This window comes from Panthera leo, chromosome A2 (assembly GCF_018350215.1).
Source record: "Panthera leo isolate Ple1 chromosome A2, P.leo_Ple1_pat1.1, whole genome shotgun sequence".
In the NCBI taxonomy this organism is placed as follows: domain Eukaryota; kingdom Metazoa; phylum Chordata; class Mammalia; order Carnivora; family Felidae; genus Panthera; species Panthera leo.
In genome coordinates, this window is record NC_056680.1 from 15984182 (window position 1) to 16006882 (window position 22701).

The 22701-nt window shown below is 49.4% G+C and overlaps 1 protein-coding gene across 1 annotated transcript; it reads left to right on the forward strand.

Moving 5' to 3' along the window:
• Positions 1-969: 969 nt before the first annotated feature.
• TDGF1 (teratocarcinoma-derived growth factor 1) lies at positions 970-4465 on the forward strand. Its single transcript, XM_042927509.1, has 6 exons — positions 970-1052; positions 1818-1876; positions 1958-2095; positions 2727-2841; positions 2946-3055; positions 4205-4465. The coding sequence occupies exons 1-6, from the start codon at positions 1018-1020 to the stop codon at positions 4318-4320; spliced, it is 573 nt and encodes a 190-aa protein (XP_042783443.1). The 5' UTR covers positions 970-1017; the 3' UTR covers positions 4321-4465.
• The last annotated feature ends 18236 nt before the right edge of the window (positions 4466-22701 follow it).

Genomic DNA, 22701 nt, shown 5'->3' on the forward strand with positions numbered 1-22701 from the left:
ATGTATTTAGTAACGAACGACATCATCCGGGGCACAGAGATGTTAGGTGGGGACTCCGGCTCTGGACACGCCTCTCCGGCCGCAGGGTCTGGGGCTCTGAGGAGCCACCAAATTACGGCTGGGGGGGTAGGGGGTTAATTGCAGTGTCATGGGGAGCCCGGAGGAGACTCCACCCCCAATTTGAGCCGCCTGGAATTTACGCTTCCCCGCAGGAGGTCGGGAGCCCCCAGGGACCCCTGGCGACCCTGAACTTCCCCTTTTGAGAGTTTCCCCGCGTTTCTCCTCCCGCTGGCGGAGACACGCCCAACCGGGCCGCCTAAGTACACCCAAGGCCAAGCACTGGGCTCAACACACCTTTTTTGGGGGAAAACAAAGATGAAAGCAAGTTTCAGGTAAAACCTAACACATGTCAACCTCCTTGAGGGACCCGTCCGAGGTGTCGAGGGTTTCCTGATTAAAGCAGTCCCTTTCCACCGCTCCTCCAATCTGGAATCACCAACTGGACAGAATCATTGATTTGTTTTTTGTTTTTTTTTTTAAGAGTAAATCTGTTGTTTTTAAATGGCAACTAATTATAGAGACCTAAGGGCTAGTTAACCAGCTTTATAAGACCCCACCTTTTCTCTCTTTGTCCCAGGGCTTCACCGCCTCCTACCTCAGCCCCCGGGAGGTTTCCATGGTAATGGGCTTGGGTCTCCGCCTCCGAACCCACCTGAGGGCCCTCCCTGGCGCCCTGCGTGGTCGTTGAGGAAGGAGAGCCCCCAGCAAGGCTGATCCCCGGCTTAGGTCAAAGCATTCCTCAGGACCGAGCTCGGCGATGAGCCCCCAGTCTCCCCAGACATCCTGGTTCCTGCTTCTCCTAAGAACTTCTGGGCAAAGTGTAATTCTCATCTGGGATACCCTTCTTTCTAGATTCCCATTTTCGCTTCAGGAAATCCATGTTTTCCTTTAGGTGTTCTAGCAACGGCTGTGAGTTAAAGCCATGCTGACATCGTCCCCCCTAGCGTGTTAGGAGCTATGGACCGCAGAAGCATGGAGCGCCTCTCTTGCAGGTATGAACCCATCTTGAATGTGAACTTTTGACCACTAGAGCTTACCAGCTTCAGAGATAATGGTCTGCGCCTCTCTGTCATTTGACTTCATCCCGCGCGAACCTTAAAAGGGCTGCCAGCGGTGATGCTGTTTTTCCCGAGAGACCTGGAACTTCACACTTAAGAGTTCCATCCAGCGTTGCCTGTTGGCTTTGAACTTTTTCAATGGGGGTAATGGCGCCATCTATGAAATGACTAGGGCTTTCCTCTCTTGTGTAGGAAAAGCTCGGTGTCACAACCAAATGAAAAATCTGCTTCTAAAAAGTTGAAAGGCACAGACAGATTCGATACTTGCAAAACCCTGAAGAACGATGGGGGTGGGGAAGGGATTGTCCGAACCTTAAAGTCTTCTAAGTGACTGGTTTAAATGAAATAGTTTGTGAGATGTGATTCATCAATTGCGCAGAATGTTATGGCGTCATTTGTGAAATCGAAGCCAAGAGATTTTCGCCTACTTAAAATTATGTGTATATGAGGACAGAGCCTATGAAGTCATAATACATATTGGAAAGAACTGGCTTTTAGGCGGCTTTTATTCTCATCATTCTTTCTGCTGTTTGATGAATTAGCCATTTAAAAAGAAAGGAAAGAAAAACAAAGGTGGAGTTCTACATTTTCTCCCTAGTGGTCTGTGGTCTTGTCCTCGTGTTGAGAAAGCCCAGGTGTTAACTCGAAGAGCTTGATTTGCTTTGTTTTGCTAACGGATGTTTGATTTCCTCCTCCCAGTGTGATTTTGATCGTGGCCATTTCCAAAGCGTTTGAACCGGAATTCGCCGCCGCAGCCGGTGAGGGACTTTTATTTTGATCGGTAGCAATTCTCACGTGGCCTGAAATACTGACCCCACCAAGCTAATTTTGTCCTTCAGGGTTGGGCCACCCCCGTGAACTTGCACGTCCCCCTCAGGGAGACCCCGCCTGGAGAGATAACGGCCTTCGGTCCCTGGAGGAGACTGCAATTCGCCATCGATCTTTGCAGTTGGTGCCGTCCCTAGGAATCCAGGACAGTAAGACCTACCTGCCTTAGATCTGCAGCGCGCTCTCCCCGTCCTGGTCCCCCGGGCTTCCTGTCTTTCTGATGCTCTTTCTCCTGAGTGGCCACCTGATGCTGGAGCCAGGTGGATGGTTGGACTGAACTTGGCTCTGGAGGCCAGACCAACAGTGTGCATTTCACCTCCCTGGGACGCGGTTTCCCCCTTGCTTCTCTGGGAACCACCCCTGGCCTGAGCATGAAAAAAAGCAGAGGCGCGATAGCAAAGCAACATCAAAAAAGCAGAGTCCTGGGGCGCCCGGGTGGCTCAGTCGGTTAAGCCTCTGACTTCAGCTCAGGTCATGATCTCGCGGTTTGTGGGTTCGAGCCCCGCGTCGGGCTCTGTGCTGACAGCTCAGCGCCTGGAGCCTGCTTCCGGCTCTGTGTCTCCCTCTCTCTCTGCCCCTCCCCCACTTGTGCTCTGTCTCTCTGAAAAATAAATTTAAAAAAAAGAAAACAGCGGAGCCCTATTTTGTAAGCTTCACAATATTTAGACCTCTCCAAGCACTGGGAAGACCAAGCCTTCAGCACTGTATTAACCTTTGCTTTTCCAGGACCTCAGCTTTTCAGTTCCCCCACCCTCCCAGCTGCCTCTTCTTCCATTTCAGGTAAGGAGCTGAACAGAACCTGCTGTCTGAACGGGGGAACCTGCATGCTGGGGTCCTTCTGTGCCTGCCCCCCCTCCTTCTATGGCCGGAACTGTGAGCACGATTCACGCAAAGAGTAAGCAAGCCATTAAGGCAGGGGCTGGGGGTGGGGGCGTGGATGGAGGGGGAAAGAGGTGAGGGTGAAAACCCATAGGCGTCACCTTATCTGTTCCTTTTCAGGAACTGTGACTCTGTACCCCATGGCGCCTGGCTGCCCAGGCGATGTTCCATGTGTAAGTGCTGGCACGGCCGGCTTCACTGCTTTCCTCAGACATTTCTACCCGGGTGTGGTAAGCGGATAGCCCCCTCTTTCACGCTTTCAAGTTAGGTGCCTGTGGCCACTGGGTTAACGGGGTCTCTCCTCTTAGCTCATGGCTTGCCAGACCCTGGCAGCCAGATTGTGCTTGTGAAAGCACCGAGGACCCCAGGTGGGGTGGGCACGTGCGCGTCCTTTCTATTTATTTTATATTCACTGCCTCAGAAATGTCGCCTTCGAGGTGGAGACAGTTATTTCAAGCCTGTTTGACATTTTATCGTATGTGGACTTCTGCGAAAAGTAAACAAGCAACGCTTGGCCTCTTAAACACCAAGAGATGCTCTCCATTTGGGCAGGGAGATCCAGGCAAGCCCCAAGCAGACAATTCAGTGCCCACCCAACTTCACCTCACGCCCTTGAATTCCACCAGATGCTTGACCTCCCTCTCGCTCCTTGAGAAGCTCATGGATCCTCCAAGGCCCCCGCGTGGATCCCCGGGTGAATGGTCTCAACCTTGTCACCTTGCTGATTTGTATTGATTTGAGGAAAACAATAACAAGAAGGGCAGGGACCCGGGGGAGAACAAGAGTCGAGAGGGTTCTCTCCTCACCCTGACCTGAGCCAGATTTCTAGGTGCACCCAAGTTCAGAGGCCTCCCGTATTCTGACCGTGTAGATGTTAGAAACTGCAAATGGTCAAGTCCAGAAATGAAATGAAGGCAAATGCTTCACTTGAGTACAAGATGGGACCCCTGACCCAGGCGGGGATTGTGGCTTTTCCATTTACATCCTGGCTGTCAGGCCCAGGATAGGTGTTTGGTAAGCATGGATAGGTGGAGACCATATTTTCTTCCTGGAACTCGGGACCCAAAACGTGCTGTCTCCTTAGCATCCGCGCCTAACCAAGTTCGGCTGCATCCCTGCCATTGTCACCGGCTGGGGTACTTTTCCAGGTGTGAGGGCATGTGTCCAGGGAAAACCAAGTTAACGGGAGACCCATGTCAACCTGTGTTGAAAGATGGTTTTTCAGGGGAGTCTGAATTCCACGTAATCGGTACTGTTTGGTCCCACGAGCACCCTGTACTCACCGAATGTGGGGTCCCAACTGATTTTTGGCAGGTGTAGATATGCCATGTGCCATGTGGAGGGATTTCCTTTAATGACCAAGTGTCCTTACCTTTCAGATGGCCACGTGATGGATGAGCACTTCCTGGTTTCCAGGACTCCAGAATTAGCACCGTCTTCGGGCATCACTTTCTCTCTAGCTGGCATCTGCCTTGCTATACAAAGTTACCGTTAACAGACACCGGCATATGGGGTATTTCCATGCAAACCCCATAACCTGTAAAGGCCGTCACCCTAATGTCCTAACTGGAAGATGATCATTTGTTAGTTGCCTTGAAACAGCGGATGGATTTTCATCACGGTCCGTAACACTTTCTTAAAGTCCCAACTACTTTCCTCTGCCTTCTCCTCCAAAAAACTTTTGTAAAAAAAAAAAAAAAAAAAAGTCAGCCATATCTACACTGTGACCAAGTTCTGTTTCTTGATACATGTTTCTTTACCAAGGACTTCCTGTTTCCTTTAAACAATTGAATTCTATCTTCAGATTATTAAAAGCTACTCCTAATGTGGAACTGGGGCTAAACTGAGGAGTAGAGTTGACCAAAATCAACCAAGATCTCACCTTTAGGGGCTCCTGGGTGGTTCAGTCAGTTAAGCGTCTGACTTTGGCTCAGGTCATGATCTCACAATTCATGGGCTCAAGCCCCGCATCGGGCTCTGTCCTGACATCTCAGAGCCTGGAGCCTGCTTCCGATTCTGTGTCTCCTTCTCTCTCTGCCCCTCCCCTGCTTGCGCTCTGTCTCTCTCTCTCAAAAGTAGATAAACATTAGAAGAAGAAGAAGAAGAAATTATGTTTTCTCCATACCTTGCAAGTATTTTAACTGTTGTAAAAAGAAAATGTCCACAATACATGTATTTCATTGTAAACCAGGTGGTAAAACTTTGTGTTGTAAAATCCATTTTAAAATAGATTGTGTGTGTGAGTATGCCCAGTAAAAATGGGAAATCTATGGACCAGAAGGTGACGTGTGCTTATTTCTAGGCAGTGCTGACAGGTTCTTTGTGGTGGTGGGTTTTTTCCCCTCTCACCTTTGTGTTTTCCACAGCAAGGGTGTGTGCCGTCTGTTTTCGTGGGGGGGGCCAAGACTAACTACATCACACTCAAGGGCTCAGACCCAGTGTTGTCTCTGGCTTTGGTGTGTGTGCTGTGCTGTGAAGGACAACATTTGCTTCCATTATTCAGGTACCACTTGGTCCCCAACTCCTTCTCCACCTTAGTGCCCTTGCAGATACAAAATCCCAAAGGGGTGGGATTTTTTTTTTTTTTTTGCAGTGTCCAATGGCTAGAAGATGATGTGGGGTCAGCAGGAAGCAGTGAGGGGCACCCCAGAGACCTCAGCATGGGGGTGGGCTGCCCGGTGTGGAAGGGTATTCTAGCCCCGCACTGGCTACGGGACCCAGTGTCCCAGTCTGTGCACCTGGGCTAGTCCCTACACCAGTGTTAGAATTAAGTAAGCTAAAGCAGAGCACTAGTACAGAAATTCTCAACAAACGTCACAATTCTTCGCTTTGTGCCTGTTTGTTTACTAGAGCGTTTTTGCTCAGAAATGGAAATTAAAAAAAAAAAAAAAAAGGCAACTTCAGAATATTGAAAAAGCTTTCCCATTTGCATGCAAATAACCTGTAACCACACGCCCGGTGAGGCTGGGACAGTGTTTTCCAAACTTGGGTATCCCATGCCACCTCGATTTGAGCCACATCTTCTGTTTATAATTTTTTTATGATTTTTGATAATTTTTTATACATATATTTTTTAAATATACATCATATAAAAGTTAGCACCTCAACCATTATTAACTACAAAGTTCAGTGGTACTTTTCAGTACTTTCACATTGCTAGGCAACCGTTCCCACTGATGGGGTTTGGGGTGATGGTGGGGTCCGGAGCCAATGGCCGAAAAGAATTTTTGAAGACGTCTTTGGTGCAAAAAGGTGGTTTTATTAAAGCACGGGGACAGGACCCGTGGGCAGGAAGAGCTGCATTGGGGTTGTGAGGGAGAAATGATCATATACCCTAAGTTGGGAGGGGGGTTAGGGGTAGAGTCAGTCTCTAAGGTATTTGGGAAGCAAGGTTTCCAGAACCTTGAGGCTAGGTGTTGTTAGGAATATGCCATTTATTACCATTTGGTAAAACCTCAGTCATGAGACCCTTCAGATGTATATGAGGGACCATATGTTTGGGGTATGATTGCCAGCATATGTCTTGGGGGAGTTGAGATAAAGGAAGTTTCCAAAGAAATTTTTATATGTTAAAGTAGACTTACAAGATCTTGGCGGCGGGGGTGGGGGGGCGGTCAGGATAACGTGAAGCCAAGATTCCCTTTTGCCCCTAGCAAAGTGTCACCATCGAGGCAGCTGAGCTCCTAGAGGGAGGTCACTTTCATTGGGAGGGAATTTCATTTTTCGTTTGCCTTAGTTTCCCACATCACCATGGCAAGCCCTTAAACCCCTTTCCTTTGTTCTTGGGTAGCCAGGAGTGTCCGAGGAAAATGACACACATTCCCCCTGGAGGGAATTGTGAGGTCCTAAATGATTTACACAAGTCTTGAAATTCAAAAGCAGTAATAATGAATCATAACGTTCACCTGTACGCCATCTAAAATCATGAACCAGATGTACATGTTTGGGGAATGGTGCCCCGGGGGATACAAATGACTAGATTCTACCTTCAAAAAGCTTATAGGGTTTTCAAAGCAAAGTGCCCATGTGATGAGGGCAGTTCCAGACCAGGCGCCCAGACTCTGGGGGAATCAGTGTCATTTATGGTCCTGAGGAGAGAATCCAGGCTTTTGTGGCCATCAGCCCCTTGTGCTGTTGATTCCACTTCCCCCAGGATTCGGATTGGTCCTGGGAGAACTTTAAGAAAAGGATTAGTGGACCAGACTGCTATCTCCAAGCTCGGGTGCACAGCTGGCTAAGGCAGCCCTCTGCTTCCTCCTCCATGTGCTTGCCCTGGGCCAGCACAGCTGCTGCTTTATGTGGCTCACCTGGTGGAGGGGCTTGGCCCTCGTCCCTGAAGTCTGTGTCCCTGACCTTCATGCCCTTCTCACCTGTGGCTGCAGTATTTGCCCACTGACCATCTGGTTGGGCAAAGAAGACCAAGATATGCCCCGTGAGTCACCTGGGCTTTGGATCCCCCACAGCAACCAATTGTTAGGTGTTCTGTCCTGGGGAGGAAGCATCTCCTTGTTCTAGGTGGTTCCCTTTGAAAACAATTCCCAACAAGACACAGCTATGAGCCGGCACTCCTTTCTCATTCATCCCCCAGGGAATCCTGCCTCCCCACTCCCCACCGCCTTCTCCAGAAGCACCCACTCAACACTGAGTGGGTCTAGCTGCTTCAGTAACTGTAAATAATTGACTCTTCCCTACTTAATTTTTAAAAGTATTTATTTATTTTTTGAGAGAGAGAGAGACAGACAGAGTGTGAGCAGAGGAAGTGCAGAGACAAAGACACAGAATCTGAAGCAGGCTCCAGCCTCTATGCTGTCAGCACGGAGCCCGACGCGGGGCTCGAACCCACGAACCATGAGATCATGACTTGAGCCGAAGTCGGACACTTAACCGACGGAGCCACCCAGGTACCCCAACTCTCCCCTATTTATAACTCCAGTGGTCCATAATTATTTATCTTTCTGACTCATTATTTTATGGAACCAGGTACATATCATTTCACCTCAGGACTTCGCTGGCGATGTTCAGCAAACAATCATTCAACAATAGATGGTTAATTTCCTTACCCCTTTTCACAGCTTAGACATTCATCGGGGAGCATGAGCTACTCCCAATTATTAGCCAGTATCCTCCTCTAGGGATCCCTCTCTCCCCGCAACAAAGTCCTAAAACAACCAAAAACAAAACAAGAAAAAAGGGGGACAGGAAATTCAGGGAGTCTGATGACTCCACACTTTTCTTGCAAGAAGAACCCCCCATCCTGAATGCCCCCACGGCAAGGGTGCCTGTTCTCCTTCCTCTCCTCACTAGGCTATAAAAGGGACAGCAGGAACACAGCCTCTCGGGGCCAGTGGTGGGGGGAAGGGGGGGGCCTCCAGCTGTCTTCAAACAGTTAGAACGAAAGTACATGAGACCTCATGTGGGCTTGGAGGTGTTTGTTTGTTTGTTTATTTTGAGAGACAGAGAGTGTAAGTCGGGGAGGGGCAGAGACAGAATGGGACAGAGGATCCAAAGCAGGCTCTGGTCTCAAACTCAGAAACTGGGAGATCATGACCTGAGCCGGGGTCAGACGCTTAAAGGACTGAGCCACCCAGGTGTTGCTTTTTTTTTTTTTTTTTTTTTCAAGGCTTCGCTTAAAAAAATTTCCAAAACTAACAGAATCCTTTGGCCCTACGTTGTTGTCTGCACCCGCACTGGAAGAGTATTCAGCTGTACCGATTTTGTAAACTGGACACATGATTCCTTTGATTTAAAAAAAAAAAAACAAAAAAAGCATGAAAGAACACTAACCCTGTTTATCAAAGAAGCCAACAGGAGAGAAAGGGAAGGCCCTGGGGAGGGCAATGCTAGAGCCAAGGACCCTGCAGAGCAGTTCAAGGACAAGGCTAGGCATGGCCACCAACTCTTTGCTAAGGAAAGGGCCACGGGCAGGGCCAAGGGCAGCCCTGATGAGCATCCAAGACCAGGTGGAGGAAGGAGAAACCCTGAGAAGACTGCAAGGTGGAGGAAGCTTCCAGAAGGGTGCCAGCCATACTAAGCGTGACAGAGAAGTCAGGAGGGAACGGATTTGAACCCCGATTTCATCAGGAGAGGCAGCCCATGGTGCACAATAGGAAAGGGTCCCGGACACCCCCCCACCCCCGCCGCCCCCCGGCCATCCCAGGACTGACAGCCTCGTGGGCTGGCCAACGAGCCCAGCAAGAATAAATTCTACATTCTAAAAGCTGGCATGGATTTTGATAAGCCTTCAGAAGTGGTCATGAACTTTAAAAATGTAACGCCAACACCCCCCCCCCCCCCCCCCGTTCCACCCCAGTCTCTCCCCTTCCCAGCAGAGGGGCTGGCCCTGTGTAATCCCAGCATCTTGCATCTGGGAGGTGAGACAGGATCTGGAGCTCCTCAACCCCCTCCCAATTTTCCTCTCTCTCCCACCCCCACCCCCCACCCCCACCCCCAAAGGACCGACCACATATGAGCTGAACCCCTGCCACCACAGGCCTCTCAGACATTCCAGAACACTCCATCACGCTGATTTGTTTTCACATCTACTGCCCACCCCCCCACTGGTCCCTGAGCACCCTCAGCACCTGTGTGCCAACCGCTGGGGAACTAGAGCTGCTGCGGACCGAGTAAGGAAGGACAGAGAAGAAAAAGGAGGGACGGAGGGAGGAAAAGAAGAGGGAACGGGAGGCAGGCAGGGAGGCCTTCCTCATTCTCTTCTTTCTCATTAGCAGGTATTCTGTATAAGACCATTAGCACTTCCTGACACCACCTCCTCCATCCCGCCGTGGAGGGAAGATGATAAGAAGGCAAGAACAAGGCAGAGTGCCATTTGGCCAAGGGCGTCCTCAGCATGGCCCGGCACTTCTTCCAGTTCCGGTCGCCTCCCGGAGTCTCTGAGCTTCCTAGCAGACTTGGCCAGCTTCATCCGCCAGGTCAACCCCCATCTGAAAAAAGAAAAAACTACATGGAGAAGTGGACACAGAAGAGGGAGCTCACATTCTTCTCTTAAGTGATACAGCACCTCTAAGCGATGCGGTTTTTCTTCCGCTGAGTGCATGATGTAAATGAACTGTGCACGGATCGCCCTCTGCTCCTCACAGGAACCCTCTCCATAGTGGAGACCAACACTAGCAATTGAAAGTGAGAAATTACCTAATCCCAACATTCAGGTTTCTTGTTTAGTTGGAGAGAAAGAAAGAAAGAAAGAAAGAAAAGAAAGAAGGAAAGAAAGAAGAGAAAGAAGGAAGAAAGAAAGAAAAAGAAAGAAGGAAAGAAAGAAAGAAAGAAAGAAAGAAAGAAAGAAAGAAAATAAAGAAGGAAGGAAAGAAAGAAAAAGAAAGAAACAAAGAAAGAAAAGAAAGAAGGAAAGAAAGAAAGAAAGAAGGAAAGAAGGAAAGAAAGAAAGAAAAGAAAGAAGGAAAGAAAGAAAGAAAATAAAGAAGGAAAGAAAGAAACAAAGAAAAAAAGAAAAAAGAAAGAAAGAAAGGAAAGAAAGAAAAAAGAAAAGAAAGAAGGAAAGAAAAAGAAAGAAACAAAGGAAAGAAAGAAAGAAAGAAGGAAAGAAAAGAAAGAAAAGAAGGAAGGAAGGAAAAGAAAGAAAGAAGGAAAGAAAAAAAGGAGGGAGGAAGGAAGGGAGGGAGAAAAGGACTACAAACTAGATAAATCGGCATGTAATCAATGTCAGTCAGAAAATTTGACAATCATTAATACAGGATTTTTATCTTCAAAAAAGTCAAATTGACTTCTTGGATTTACCAGTCTAGCCCGTCAAAATAAAACTGGTGCCATGAAAAGAAAACCCAAATCTCATTTGGTTTCGTGAAACGCAAGACTGGCTTCTCCCTAGTACTTGGAGGTGTTTGGGTAAAAGGTATTTCCCTCTCCGAATGGGGCCCAGGGACCACAGGTTGTACAGAGACATCCACCCCACAGGACACAAGATGGCCTCAGTTAGATCCCTTCCACGAGAACCTTCCCTTCTCTCCCCACTCAAAGTTGCTGACAGTGAACGCCACCTAGCCCATCTCAGTCTGCCCAGGTGCAATCTCCCCAAGGGCTTCGATCGCCCAAAGTCTAGGACATCTCTCTCTCTGGGCAGGGGAAGGAGGAGGGAGGTCCACAAAGCGGAATAATGACCAATAGATCTGCAACTCCGTGAGCTCCTAAAAGCCCCATCAGGAAGCATCCCACAGATGAGAAGAGCAGCTCTGCTGTGCCCTCCTCCTTCCTGCCTGACCCCCGCCCTTCCCTCCAGCCCAGGAAATGTGGGGAAGCTCATCCTCTTCTGGGCCAAAGTCACCCTGAGCAGCTCTTGGGAGCTAGTTCTGAATCGAGCTGTGCGTTACATGGCTTCTTAGGAGGGGAACTACAGCTGCCTCGTGTGCCCTCTGCAGAGCCCAGAACCACACCTACTGGGCAGATTTGGACCTGATTTGACCCTCCTCCCACCGATGGCCTTGTTCCCGGTTGCCAGCCTCCTTCCTAGAAACTGCCTGGTGGGCGGAGTTGATTGATGTTCTTTGAAATGGATGTGGCTCTTCCCCTGGCTTCTGCCCCTCACTGGGGCGGGTACTCTCAACGGGAAGTGAGTTGTCCTAACCACCCACTTAGAAATGGCCCAAAGTAGGGGGCGCCTGGGTGGCTCAGTCGGTTAAGCGTCCGACTTCGGCTCAGGTCATGATCTCACAGTTTGTGAGTTCGGGCCCCGCATCGGGGCTCTGTGCTGACGGCTCAGAGCCTGCAGCCTGCTTCAGATTCTGAGTCTCCCTCTCTCTCTTGTACTCCTCTGCTTGTATTCTCTCTCTCTGAAAAATAAATAAAACATTAAAAAAAGAAGAAGAAGAAATGGCCAAAAGAAGTCTCAGAACCATAAACAGGTCAATATATACACACATACATGCACTCATTCGTACGTTCCCCCTGGAAGCCATGCACCAGCTCAGGCAATTTTTTACGGAAGGAGCGAGCCCTCTCCTGGCCCTCGGGGAGAGAACCCTCCTTCTTGGGTTGGGCCTCTGCTGGGAGAAGGAGTAGAAAGAAAGAAGGGTCTTTAAAGAGACAGAGGGGAGCAGGGAAACGCAGACACACCTCCAGCTGCCAAGAGCTGGCCCGCCCGACGTTGGTCCTTTGCCCAGCGCAGTGGGTTTGGACTCTGCCGGCCTAAAAACAATCTCAGCCCCACCCAGTTCTAGCAAGCCTCCGAATGGCCTGCGCTCCTGGCCCGAAGGTGGAATGAGGGCGTGAGCGAGCTGTTCAGCTCAGTCTCCCAGCCGTGCGGGTATAGAAGTGATGCCCAGTAACTGTTTTGAACGGGAGCCCAGGGAAGGTCCAAGCACCGCATTTCCCAGTAATCCCAGCCTCTTCCCCATAAGCCTCTTCCAACCACTTTCCCACAGCCTTTCTCCTACGTCTGGGCTAAACGCCTCCCTCCCCACCCCAGGCAAATCACCAGGCGGCATTGAACCCGTGCCCTGGTTCCAAAGCAATGGCTTTAGAAAATAGGCAGATATGGAGAACCTGGGTGGCTCAGTCGGTTAAGCGTCCGACTGCAGCTCAGGTCATGATCTCAGGGTTCACGAGTTCGAGCCCCGCGTCGGGCTCCGGGCTGACAGCTCAGAGCCTGGCGCCCGCTTCAGATTCTGTGTCTCCCTCTCTCTGACGTTCCCCTACTCCTGCTCTGTCTCCCTCTCTCTCAAGAATAAACAAACATTAAAAAAATAATAATAATGAATTTTTTTTAATTATAAAAGCAGGCCCTCTTAGAAGTTTGTGGTGAGAACGTAAGATCCTGAGCCAGGACAAGCAGGCAGGACCTGCCCTTGTTGCCGTGCACCTGTTATGAGGAGAGCATCAATCTGTACGCACAGACGTGGAAAGAACTTGAAGCTGAAGCGTGCACGTGTCACATTTCATTCGTATCTAAAAAACCACGTGTCTTATGCCTACATTTATTCGTACGTATGCCTAGAATGGTGACAAGGATACACACCAGGGGTTTTGTTGGATCCCCTTGGGAAGGGTCATTCCTTACCCACATGCAGCATAAAGGTCAAGAGCTTGGCCTTTAGAGCCCCGATGCCCACCGTGTGGCCTAGGGCAAATCGCTTACCCTCTTTGTGTGCCTGAGAGCTGACGTGAGGCCTGATAGAGAGCAAGAACAGTACTTGGCCTAGAAAGCACGCTCTGCAGGTATCATTGTCACTGGGCCCTTTGCAGCTTTAAGGAAGCTATGGCCTCTATTCGGAAAGAAGTGAACGTAGGAATGTCCATACCAGGGCTTTCCAGACCCCATGAAGCCTGTTCTTAACCCAAGGTTAAGGACACTGAAACCACCGTGTATTCAAGCTGGAGATGACCTTGAAAGCCCCCCATTTCGCCAGAGAACGAAAGGAGTTTCCAAGGCAGTGAGACCAGCCAGACCTTAACTCTGGACTCTCCCACCTGCCCGGTCCTCACCCCCAGATGCCCCCAGCATAGACGTGGATCATCAGGAGAGGGTCAAGCCCCGGGGTGCACCGCCAGTAGGCTACTGGCCCGGGGAGGAGCTTCGAGAACACAGGGTCCTGTCCAAACAGCGGTGGCCCTTCAGTCCTACCGCTGGCATCCCCCGCTGCCCGTGTCACCCATAGAACAACAGCTGTCCTCCAGACACAGGGTGTCAGGGCCCCGCGTCCTGCAGCCGTGTTCTCACTCACTCACCTGCGTTCCCGGAGGAGGAGTGGGAAGGAGTCCCCTCACGCTGTCACTTCAGCCCAAACCCTCTTCCACAAGGCCAGCCTTGGGACTGGCCAGAGAGCCGTTCGCTCTGTGGCCCCCGCTGCCCTTCCCGGGCTGTATCCTTGAAACAGTGAGGACGTGCTTGGCCAGGCGTGACTGGGCTCAGCCGCCTCATTCTTAGCGTCTGTAAAGACCCCAGAAAGTCCTTGCTCAAAATAATCTTCCCCCTGGCGCTGCTGGAGAATCTTCTCTGTTCTCACTTGTCTTCAGAGAATGCCCGGGAAGGCTGGTGAGAATGTGAGGGTAATCCAGGGAAGCTTGCTCTCTGGCACCGTCCCCGTCAAGCAGAAACAGCTTATCCGAAGGTAATGGGACACAGATCACATTCATAAGGAGTGGGAAAGGTCAGGCCAGAGAGTCACAAGCCCAGGCCCGGATAATTTCGCAACTCTTTATCTTTTGCAAAGCATGGTCTTATATCGTTTCAAGTTTATCTAAAAAGAGGGTGGGGAGGGAGAGAGAGACTCCTAAGCAGACTCTGCACAGTGCAGAGCCCCATGCTGGGCTCGAACCCACGAACCGTGAGATCATGACCTGAGCTTAAATCGAGAGTCGGACGCTTAACTGACTGAGCCACCCAGACGCCCCAGCAAAGCACGATTTTAAATGAAGTCCTTGAAGATAAGCCCCTAGGGGGACAGACTTCAAATTCCCTACAGAGTAGTGCATCCCAAAGTGGTCCAGCACGCCTGGCCACACGAAGGCCCTCGGAGGGAGGCTTCTGTCAGTTTACAGAGGACATCCCTCAGAGAAGTCTCAATTCCTGGCTCCGGGTGGATGGCGCGTGCGGTGGGCAGGGGTCCTGGCAACCAGAGGCTGTGGGCCAACACCTCTGTCTGTCACGTGCTGTCCTGCCTCCGCCCAGGCTGTGCTGACCTCAGGGACCTGCCCATCCGCACACCTACCTCCTCCTTCACTCCTCAGGGACTTCCCATGCTTGCCTTATGTCTCTTATCATTTTTATTGTACTTCTTATCACCTTCCCTTGGTAACTCACTGAAGTAGACAATGGAGTTGAAAGCGCTTTGTAAACTAAAAAGGGTCCCACAAAGTCAGAAATAACTGTTTAGCTTTGTAAGGTCACAGTCGGGACTCAGACTCGTGACACCTCCATCAGCTCAAGAGGAGCCTGGAAGTAAGGGGTCAGGAGACAGAACTGTTGAGAGAAGATGGAGGAGACGAAGGGTACTCCACGGCTTCCCATGTCACCACCATGGGTCCCGGTGAGGGGACAGAGAGAGCAGAGCAGGGGATGATACAACCCTGTGTATACTCTTCACACAGCTTCCAGACTTCCTTAGATTCAGCCAGGCCATGCAGAGACCTCTTTGCTTATGGTGACCAAGTTTTGCAAATGGAAGGAAGGAAGGAAGAAGAGGGGGGGGAGGGAGAGAAGGAAGGAAGGAGGAAGGAAGGGAGGAAAGAAGGAAGAAAGGAAGGAAGGAAGGAAGGAAGGAAGGAAGGAAGGAAGGAAGGAAGAAGGAAGGAGGAAGGAAGGAAGGAAGGAAGGAAGGAAGGAAGGAAGGAAGGAAGAAGGAGGAAGGAAGGAAGGAAGAAGGGAGGAAGGAAGGAAGGAGGAAGGAAGGGAGGAGGAAGGAAGGAAGGAGGAAGGAGGAAGGAAGGAAGGTGGAAAGAAAGAAGGAGGAAAGAAGGAAGGAAGGGAGGAAGGAAAGTCTTTAAGTAGCAGCATCCTTTAGGGGTAACAGGTTGGAATATTTGCCGTCAGGCCTGTCTTCAAACTATCACACGGGAAGGTCATCATACCTCTGTTGTGCACTTTTTAGCCATCTCTGCTTGGTGGTGTGGTCTTTGGGCTATACGCTCATGAGGGTTTCTTGGTTTCCTGTTCAGTCCTGGCCACGTCACAACTGAGATAAAGCACTGTTTTGCGTTGCACAGCTAATGCAGTTGAGCTGTAGGAATCATATGGAATAAACTGGCCTCCAGAACCCACAGTCTTAGATGCTAAGCCCTCACTTTCTATTGATCAAGCCCCAAGAGCACCATGCTATTTGGTCATTTACTTGGTCATCTGTTTTTTGTTTTGTTTTGTTTTCCTTTTTAACATTTATTTTTGAGAGACAGAGACAGAGCATGAGCAGGGGAGGGACAGAGAGAGAGGGGCTCGAACCCACGAACCGTGAGATCATGACCTGAGCCAAAGTCGGACACCTAACCGACTGAGCCACCCAGGCGCCCTGGTCATCTGTTTTTTAACTGACCACATTGGCCGTATGTATTTTGTATTTAAGTATCAAAGGTTTACCTTTGAATCCCCTATCTCCTCCCTGTTAAAATGATAACCAGGCATGTTGACATGTCTTGGTCCCATGTGGCTCGAATTACACAATGTTAATCAAGTTTTATGTGGATATCTACAATTTATATCTTATGTGCCCGTTATATGGGCCAATCTCGAGCAGATACAGACACACCAGCTTCAAGAGCGTTTGCCCTGCTCTGAGGTCAGGACCACCCAGGTTTGAGCGTCAGCGGTGGGACCGGGGCCTCACCACCCAGTCCCTTAGCCTTGCTTTTCATGTCCGTAAAACAGGATGGCAGCCGCGTGTGAGGGTGTCAGTGGAAGACCAGAACCGAAGGTAAAATGCTCCACAGTGTAGCATGCAGAAGTGTCAGTTTCACGTTCCCCTTCCCCTCTAGCCGAAAATCAGGTTTCTCTGCCCACATTGAAGCCTTCTCTCTTTTTACCAATTTGACACGCCTTCTGTGAAGTGTTATCACACTTCTCATAAGTAATGTGCTATGTATAAAGCACTGGGAGCGAGCTCGTGGAGGGAAGGGGGCTCACTCTAGAGAGCCATGAAACAAAACCAAATAGCAAGTGAGGCGTTGTACAAAAAAACCAGGCCTATCGTCAAAAAACGTCAGTGTTGCAAAAGACCAAAACCAGAACCAAACACACAAAAAAGTTGAGGAAATGTTCTAGATGAACCGAGATTCAAGAGACAAGACAAGTGAATGCAGCGTGCGCGATCGGAGACGAGATCCCGTGGGGAGGAAATTGTTATAAATCGCATGGAAAAAATTTGAAAACATTTGTATCTTAGATAATAATTGTCAAGTTTCCTAAATTTCGACCACTAGATGATGGTGACATAAGTGTCCTTATTCTTAGGGAAGACTCACCAAAATACGAAGTGTTCAGAAATAGAAGGGCATTATGTTTGCAATGTCCTTTCTTTTTTTTTTTTATTTGTTTTTCATGTGTATATATTTGTGTGTGTGAGAGAGAGATACAGAGCACGAGTGGGGGAGGGATAGAGAGAGAGGGAGACACAGAATCTGAAGCAGGTTCCAGGCTCTGAGCTGTCAGCACAGAGCCCGACGCGGGGCTCGAACCCGCAGACCACGAGATCATGACCTGAGCTGAAGTCAGATGCTTAACTGACTGAGCCATCCAGGTGCCCCTGTTTGCTGTGTACTTTCAAACAGTTCAGAAAGGAGATGATAATAAGTAGAGAGGTGATTATGGGGAATCCTCTGTGCTGTTCTTACAATGTTTCTATTAAGCATGAGATTATTTCAAAACAAAAAAAGTTTTAGAAAGAAAGTAAAACATAACAAGTGAAAAAGAAGATAGTGAGTAAAATACATGCCCGGGGTGGGGGGAATATAAAATGGCACAGCCACTCTGGAAAACCATTTGGCTGTTTCCTGCCAACTTAAACTTAATATGACCCAGCGATCAAACTCTTGGGTGTTTGGGTGTTTAGCCCAGAGAAATGAAAGCTTCTGTTTGCACAAAAAAGCCCGGACACAGGTGCTCAGCGAAGCTTTATTTGTAATAGCCAAAAACTGGAAACAACCAAACATCCTTCAGTAGGTAGTCAGCAGTCCGCTACCCAGGAGGGAGCCCCCACCCAACCACGCGAGCGCCCTGATCTCGGACTTCAGCCCCCTGAACGGTGAGACTTAAATTTCTGTTGTGTATAAGCGCCAACCCCACCCCCCACCCCCGGCCCCTGTTCACGGTACTTTGTTTGAGCAGCCCCCAAGTGACTGGAGACAATTACCCACACAAAACCAAGGTTTGGCCACAAGGAAGAAGTGGACAGGGGCTCTCGGGTCAGTAATCAACAGCTGTGCCGTGATGGCAAGAAGGCCTCCTCTCACCATGCAAAGCACCTTCTCCTTCTCAACAGCCAAGCTAACAGTTTGAGGACTGAGGCACAGTGCAAACCGCCCACGGGTTTGGCCAGGGCGGCTGGTCTTTGACAATCACACGGGACATCTGCACGTTTGGGTCAGGACAGGCCAGGCTGTGATGCCACAACGAGGCAGTACCAAAATCTCTGAAACAAACAAGAACAGCCGGTTAATCTCTTGTTCCAAAACCCCACCACAGGTACAGGCAACTTTGCAGGGCCACCCAAGGTCAAACACAACACCCCTGGCTTATGCAATCTTCTGGCATCTCCCTCTCAGCCTGAGGCTTCAGGCTTCGCAGCCTGGGAGGAGCAAGCTTGGAGAATCTCAGCCCAGCCCGCAAGTGCTCTGGCCTGGAAGCGGCCAAGTGAGACCTCCTTGTCCGAGCCTTTGGCTCGTGCTGGCTCCGTGGCTCTGCCCAGCTGCAGGCAAGTCCAGAAAAGGGAGGGGAGCCAGAAATACCAATTCGTTCTGGAAAAGTCAACCACGTGCCCTGCCCAGGAAGCCACAAGGGGGCTCCACTCCAGCTGAGTGCAGGCGGCAGAGGAGGAACGGGGAGCCAAGAGGCTGGCCCCTTCTTTCCTTGTAACCCTCACTTCCAGTAGGTTCCCTGTAAGTTAGTAGGAGCCCAAGGTGGGTGGGGGGCGGGGAGGGGACTAACTCTAATTAACCAGAACAATTTGAAATTAAGCCTCAAAGAAACAAATGCAAAACTTTGCAAACACACACACACACACACACACACACACACACAGATAGATAGAAGCATGGTAAATTGGGAAAATAGTGGTGCCCTGTTGTCTCCAGGCCCCTTTTATCTTGTGAGCCTTGTTAAATACAACTTCAAATGTTTCTTAGCCTATAATAGGAATAATACCAGTATTAGAGCAGAAAGGACCTGGCCCTAAGTATCTCTTTCTCCCACATGACCATAAACCCTAAAACATGAGAAAATACGTCAATGACAGGTCCAACTGAGTGACCTTGGCTCCAGACGAACACATGGCCAGAATCAGTGCCCCCCTCCCCGCCAAAGATAAGCTTCATCCTATCTCTGAAGTCTTCTTAAACCTCCCAGAGAAAGTCTGTATATGGCCTGGGTCCTGGGCACACCCTCATTCTAAATAAGATGCTGGGTTTCACTAGAATGAAGAATCTGATTGAATAGGAGGAGGTCTGTCCATTAAACAAATTACGAATGACAGAATGAAAATTTGGAAATTCAGAAGGCTGTCCATTCAAAATTCGGTTGGGTCGGGAAAATCACAAATGTCTGTCCTTCAACATAAACAAATTATGGATGCTTTGAAATTCCATGCTGGGGGAATGAATAGGTTTTCAGACTGTTGTGAGCCCGGGGAGGGGGCACAACACTCAGATGTTTAACTTAGTAAGTTTTTTCTTAAAGGACGTGTGAATGACTTCAATAAAGTTTGAGGAACCCCATGTAACCAGAAAGGCTTTGCCAGCACTCAGCAGTGGAAAAAAAAAATCCTTCAAGATAATCTTTCACCTATGAAATATTCAATTCCTGGGAATGCAAGCTCGTGCAGCCACTCTGGAAAACAGTATGGAGGTTCCTCAAAAACCTAAAAATAGAACTACCCTACGACCCAGCAATGGCACGACTAGGCATTTATCCACGGGATACAGGTGTGCTGTTTCGAAGGGACACATGCACCCCCATGTTTACAGCAGCACTAGCAACAATAGCCAAAGTATGGAAAGAGCCCAAATGTCCATCGATGGATGAATGGATAAAGAAGATGTGGTATATATATACAATGGAGTATTACTCGGCAATCAAAAGGAATGAAATCTTGCCATTTGCAACTGCGTGGATGGAACTGGAGGGTATTATGCTGAGTGAAATTAGTCAGAGAAAGACAAAAATCATATGACTTCACTCATATGAGGACTTTAAGAGTCAAAACAGATGAACATAAGGGAAGGGAAACAAAAATAATATAAAAACACGGAGGGAGACGAAACAGACGAGACTCATAAATATGGAGAACAAACTGAGGGTTACAGGAGGGGTTGTGGGAGGGGGGATGGGCTAAATGGGTCAGGGGCACTAAGGAATCTACTCCTGAAATCATTGTTGTACTAGATGCTAACTAATTTGGATGTAAATTTTAAAAAATAAAAAACAAAACAAGTTAAAAAATATTCAGTTCCACTGTGGATTTTTTTAAAGAGGAAAGGGGTATTTTTATTTTTATTATTATGTCTTAAATGTTTATTTTTGAGAGAGAGACAGACAGAGCGTGAGCTATGGAAGGGAGACACAGAATCTGAAGCAGGCTCCACGCTCTGAGCTGTCAGCACAGAGCCTGACATGGGGCTCGAACTCCCCAACCATGAGATCATGACTAGAGCCAAGTCGGATGATTAACCAACCAAGCCACCCAGCTGCCCAGGGGTACTTTTTATAAGTGCAGTAGAAATGATTTTTTCCCCTTCCCTTCCCCCACGGTCTTCTGTTAAGTTCCCCAATTTCCACATATGAGTGAAAACATATGATATCTGTCTTTCTCTGACTGGCTTATTTCACTCAGCATAATGCCATCCACAGAGAGGGAGGCAAACCATAAGAGACTCTTAAATACAGAGAACAAACCGAGGGGGTGCGGGAGGGCAGGGTAGAGGGGGAAATGGGTGATGGGCATCGAGGAGGGCGCTTGTTGAGATGAGCACTGGGTGTTGTATGGAAGCAATGAATCATGGGAATCTCCCCCCCAAAACCAAGAGCACACCATATACACTGCATGTTAGCCAACTTGACCATCAAGTATATATAAAAAATAGCATATCACACTTACCGGCAGGAACGCCGGTAAGAGAGAGAGAGAGAGAGAGAGCGAGTGGAGGAGGAACAGAGAGAGAGAGAGAGAAAGAGGAAGAGAGAGAGAATCCCAGGCAGGCTCTGTGCTGCCAGCGCAGAACCCAACGCGGGGCTCAAACTCACGAAACGGTGAGATCATGACCTGAGCGGAAACCAAGAGTCGGACACTTAACCAGCTGAGCAGGCGGCCTGGAAAATGGGTACTTTTATCTTGAAGTGTGCTTTGGGGATTTCAGTGTTCTCATTGTGAAGAAGGGGTGCTTTGAAGAGTGGCTTCCAGGCCTACCTCCCTCCCTCCCCAGGATAAGCCCCACCTGCTGCTCCATCGGGCATCCACGTGGGTACGAAGAGCCTTCCTGAAACAGCCCCATAGAGTCAACGTCGGTGACGCCACCCGGCTTCTCTTTCTTTCTTTCTTTCTTTCTTTCGTGGGGGGAGGAGCGGGGCTTCACTTTCTGAAGATTCACAGCAAAGGATTGACCTTTGACACTGTGACGCTGGTAAGTAAGTCACATGCACCTATGCATGCTTAATAGTGACCTAGTCGGGTTGAATGATGAGCTGACACTGTTCTCAGGCGGGGACGATTCCAGATGTTTCACCCAAGGACACAACTCAAAATGGCGTGAAGGTCCCTTTCAGCTGGGCAGCCCTTCCCGGTTTGGTGCCCTTTTCTGGAAGATACTCGCCGGTGGCCAGTTCCTGCTCTCCCAGGTTGTGGGGGGGAGGGGGGGGCGGGAGTGGGGAACCAAGCAGACCTTAAAAGGCTGTCACCAAGTGCCACGTGTGGATTAGCAGCTCCAAAGGACAACACGCCTCTCTAAGTCGTCCTGTAAAGTGACCTCGAAGTGTGACTTGTCACGCCGTCCCGGGCTCTCTCACCCTCCGAGGGGTGGAGGGCGGTTTTGCCTGCTGATGCACAGCAGGTTTGAGCTCGTGGATAATCCAGAACATGTTCTGGACAATAACTCCGCTTCCAGCCAAGTCATGGTCCCTGCAGGGCCTGCCAGAGCAGAAGCTTGCTCGCCCTGGGGTGGGTAGGGGGAGCAGGCGATCGGGGCTATTTTTCGCCAGGAAGGAGGCCACCGTGTCCCTGGAATGAGACCTCGGTGATTCTGCTACTGATTGGGCGCACATAACCTTGAAAGGTTGAGGCCTTGCTGTAACTCCTCTGCTCGGCTATAAAGGGTAGGGACCCTGAGGCTTCGGGACCGGGCTGTGACCTCTGTAACCCTCAGAGCTGCAATATTTGCGCTCCTTTCCACCGGATCAAGACAGGCGCAGATTCATCTCAAAGGTAAACGATGTTGAACTTGATTGTGCCGGAGGCTGGATGTTCATCTTGCACCTCTCTGGGGCAAGCGAAACGGATATACCCCCTGTGAAAACCTCTTTTTCAGCCCCTGCGATGTATCTTTCCCTCCCATCCTCCTACCTTACCTCTGCTGGGGAATGACTTAGACATCCTAACGGGGCTTTTCCATATCTAAGATATAGATTTAAATGATGCATTCAAAATGAGCTCAACCCGGGGCTCCTGGGTGGCTCAGTCGGTTAAGCGTCCGACTTTGGCTCAGGTCATGATCTCACACTCCGTGAGTTCGGGCCCCGCTTCGGGCTCTGTGCTGACAGCTCGGAGCCTGGAGCCTGCTCCGGATTCTGTGTCTCCCCCTCTCTCTGCCCCTCCCCTGCTCATGCTCTGTCTCTCTCTGTCTCAAAAATAAATAAAAACATTAAAAAAAAAATGAGCTAAACTCTATGAGAAAGCCAGAAATCAGTACCAGTGTTGTGTTCACTTAACATGGCTCTGACAAGACGCAATACTAGAAAGAAAACAGTGCCTGTTGAGGAAGAGATGTGGAAACCTCCAGAACCAATATCCTCGAGGAATATTTAAACAGAGATGCTCAGCCACAGTGGGATTCTCAGAAGGCTGATGCTTAAGAGCACGGACTAAATCTGGGGCTTTGTAATTCTGAGGCAGAGCTTCCGAAACTTGAACATGCACGTGAATCATCTGGGGATTAGGTTAAAATGCAGTTTTTGATTCAAACCTTGGCCTTGATGAATTCTGCATTTGCGGCAACT

Coding starts and splice junctions, on each gene's coding strand:
- TDGF1 (XM_042927509.1), top strand. CDS start 1,018: ATGGACCGCAGAAGCATGGAGCGCCTCTCTTGCAG. Junction 1,053..1,817: donor ATGGAGCGCCTCTCTTGCAG/GTATGAACCCAT, acceptor TCCTCCTCCCAG/TGTGATTTTGATCGTGGCCA. Junction 1,877..1,957: donor GGAATTCGCCGCCGCAGCCG/GTGAGGGACTTT, acceptor TTTGTCCTTCAG/GGTTGGGCCACCCCCGTGAA.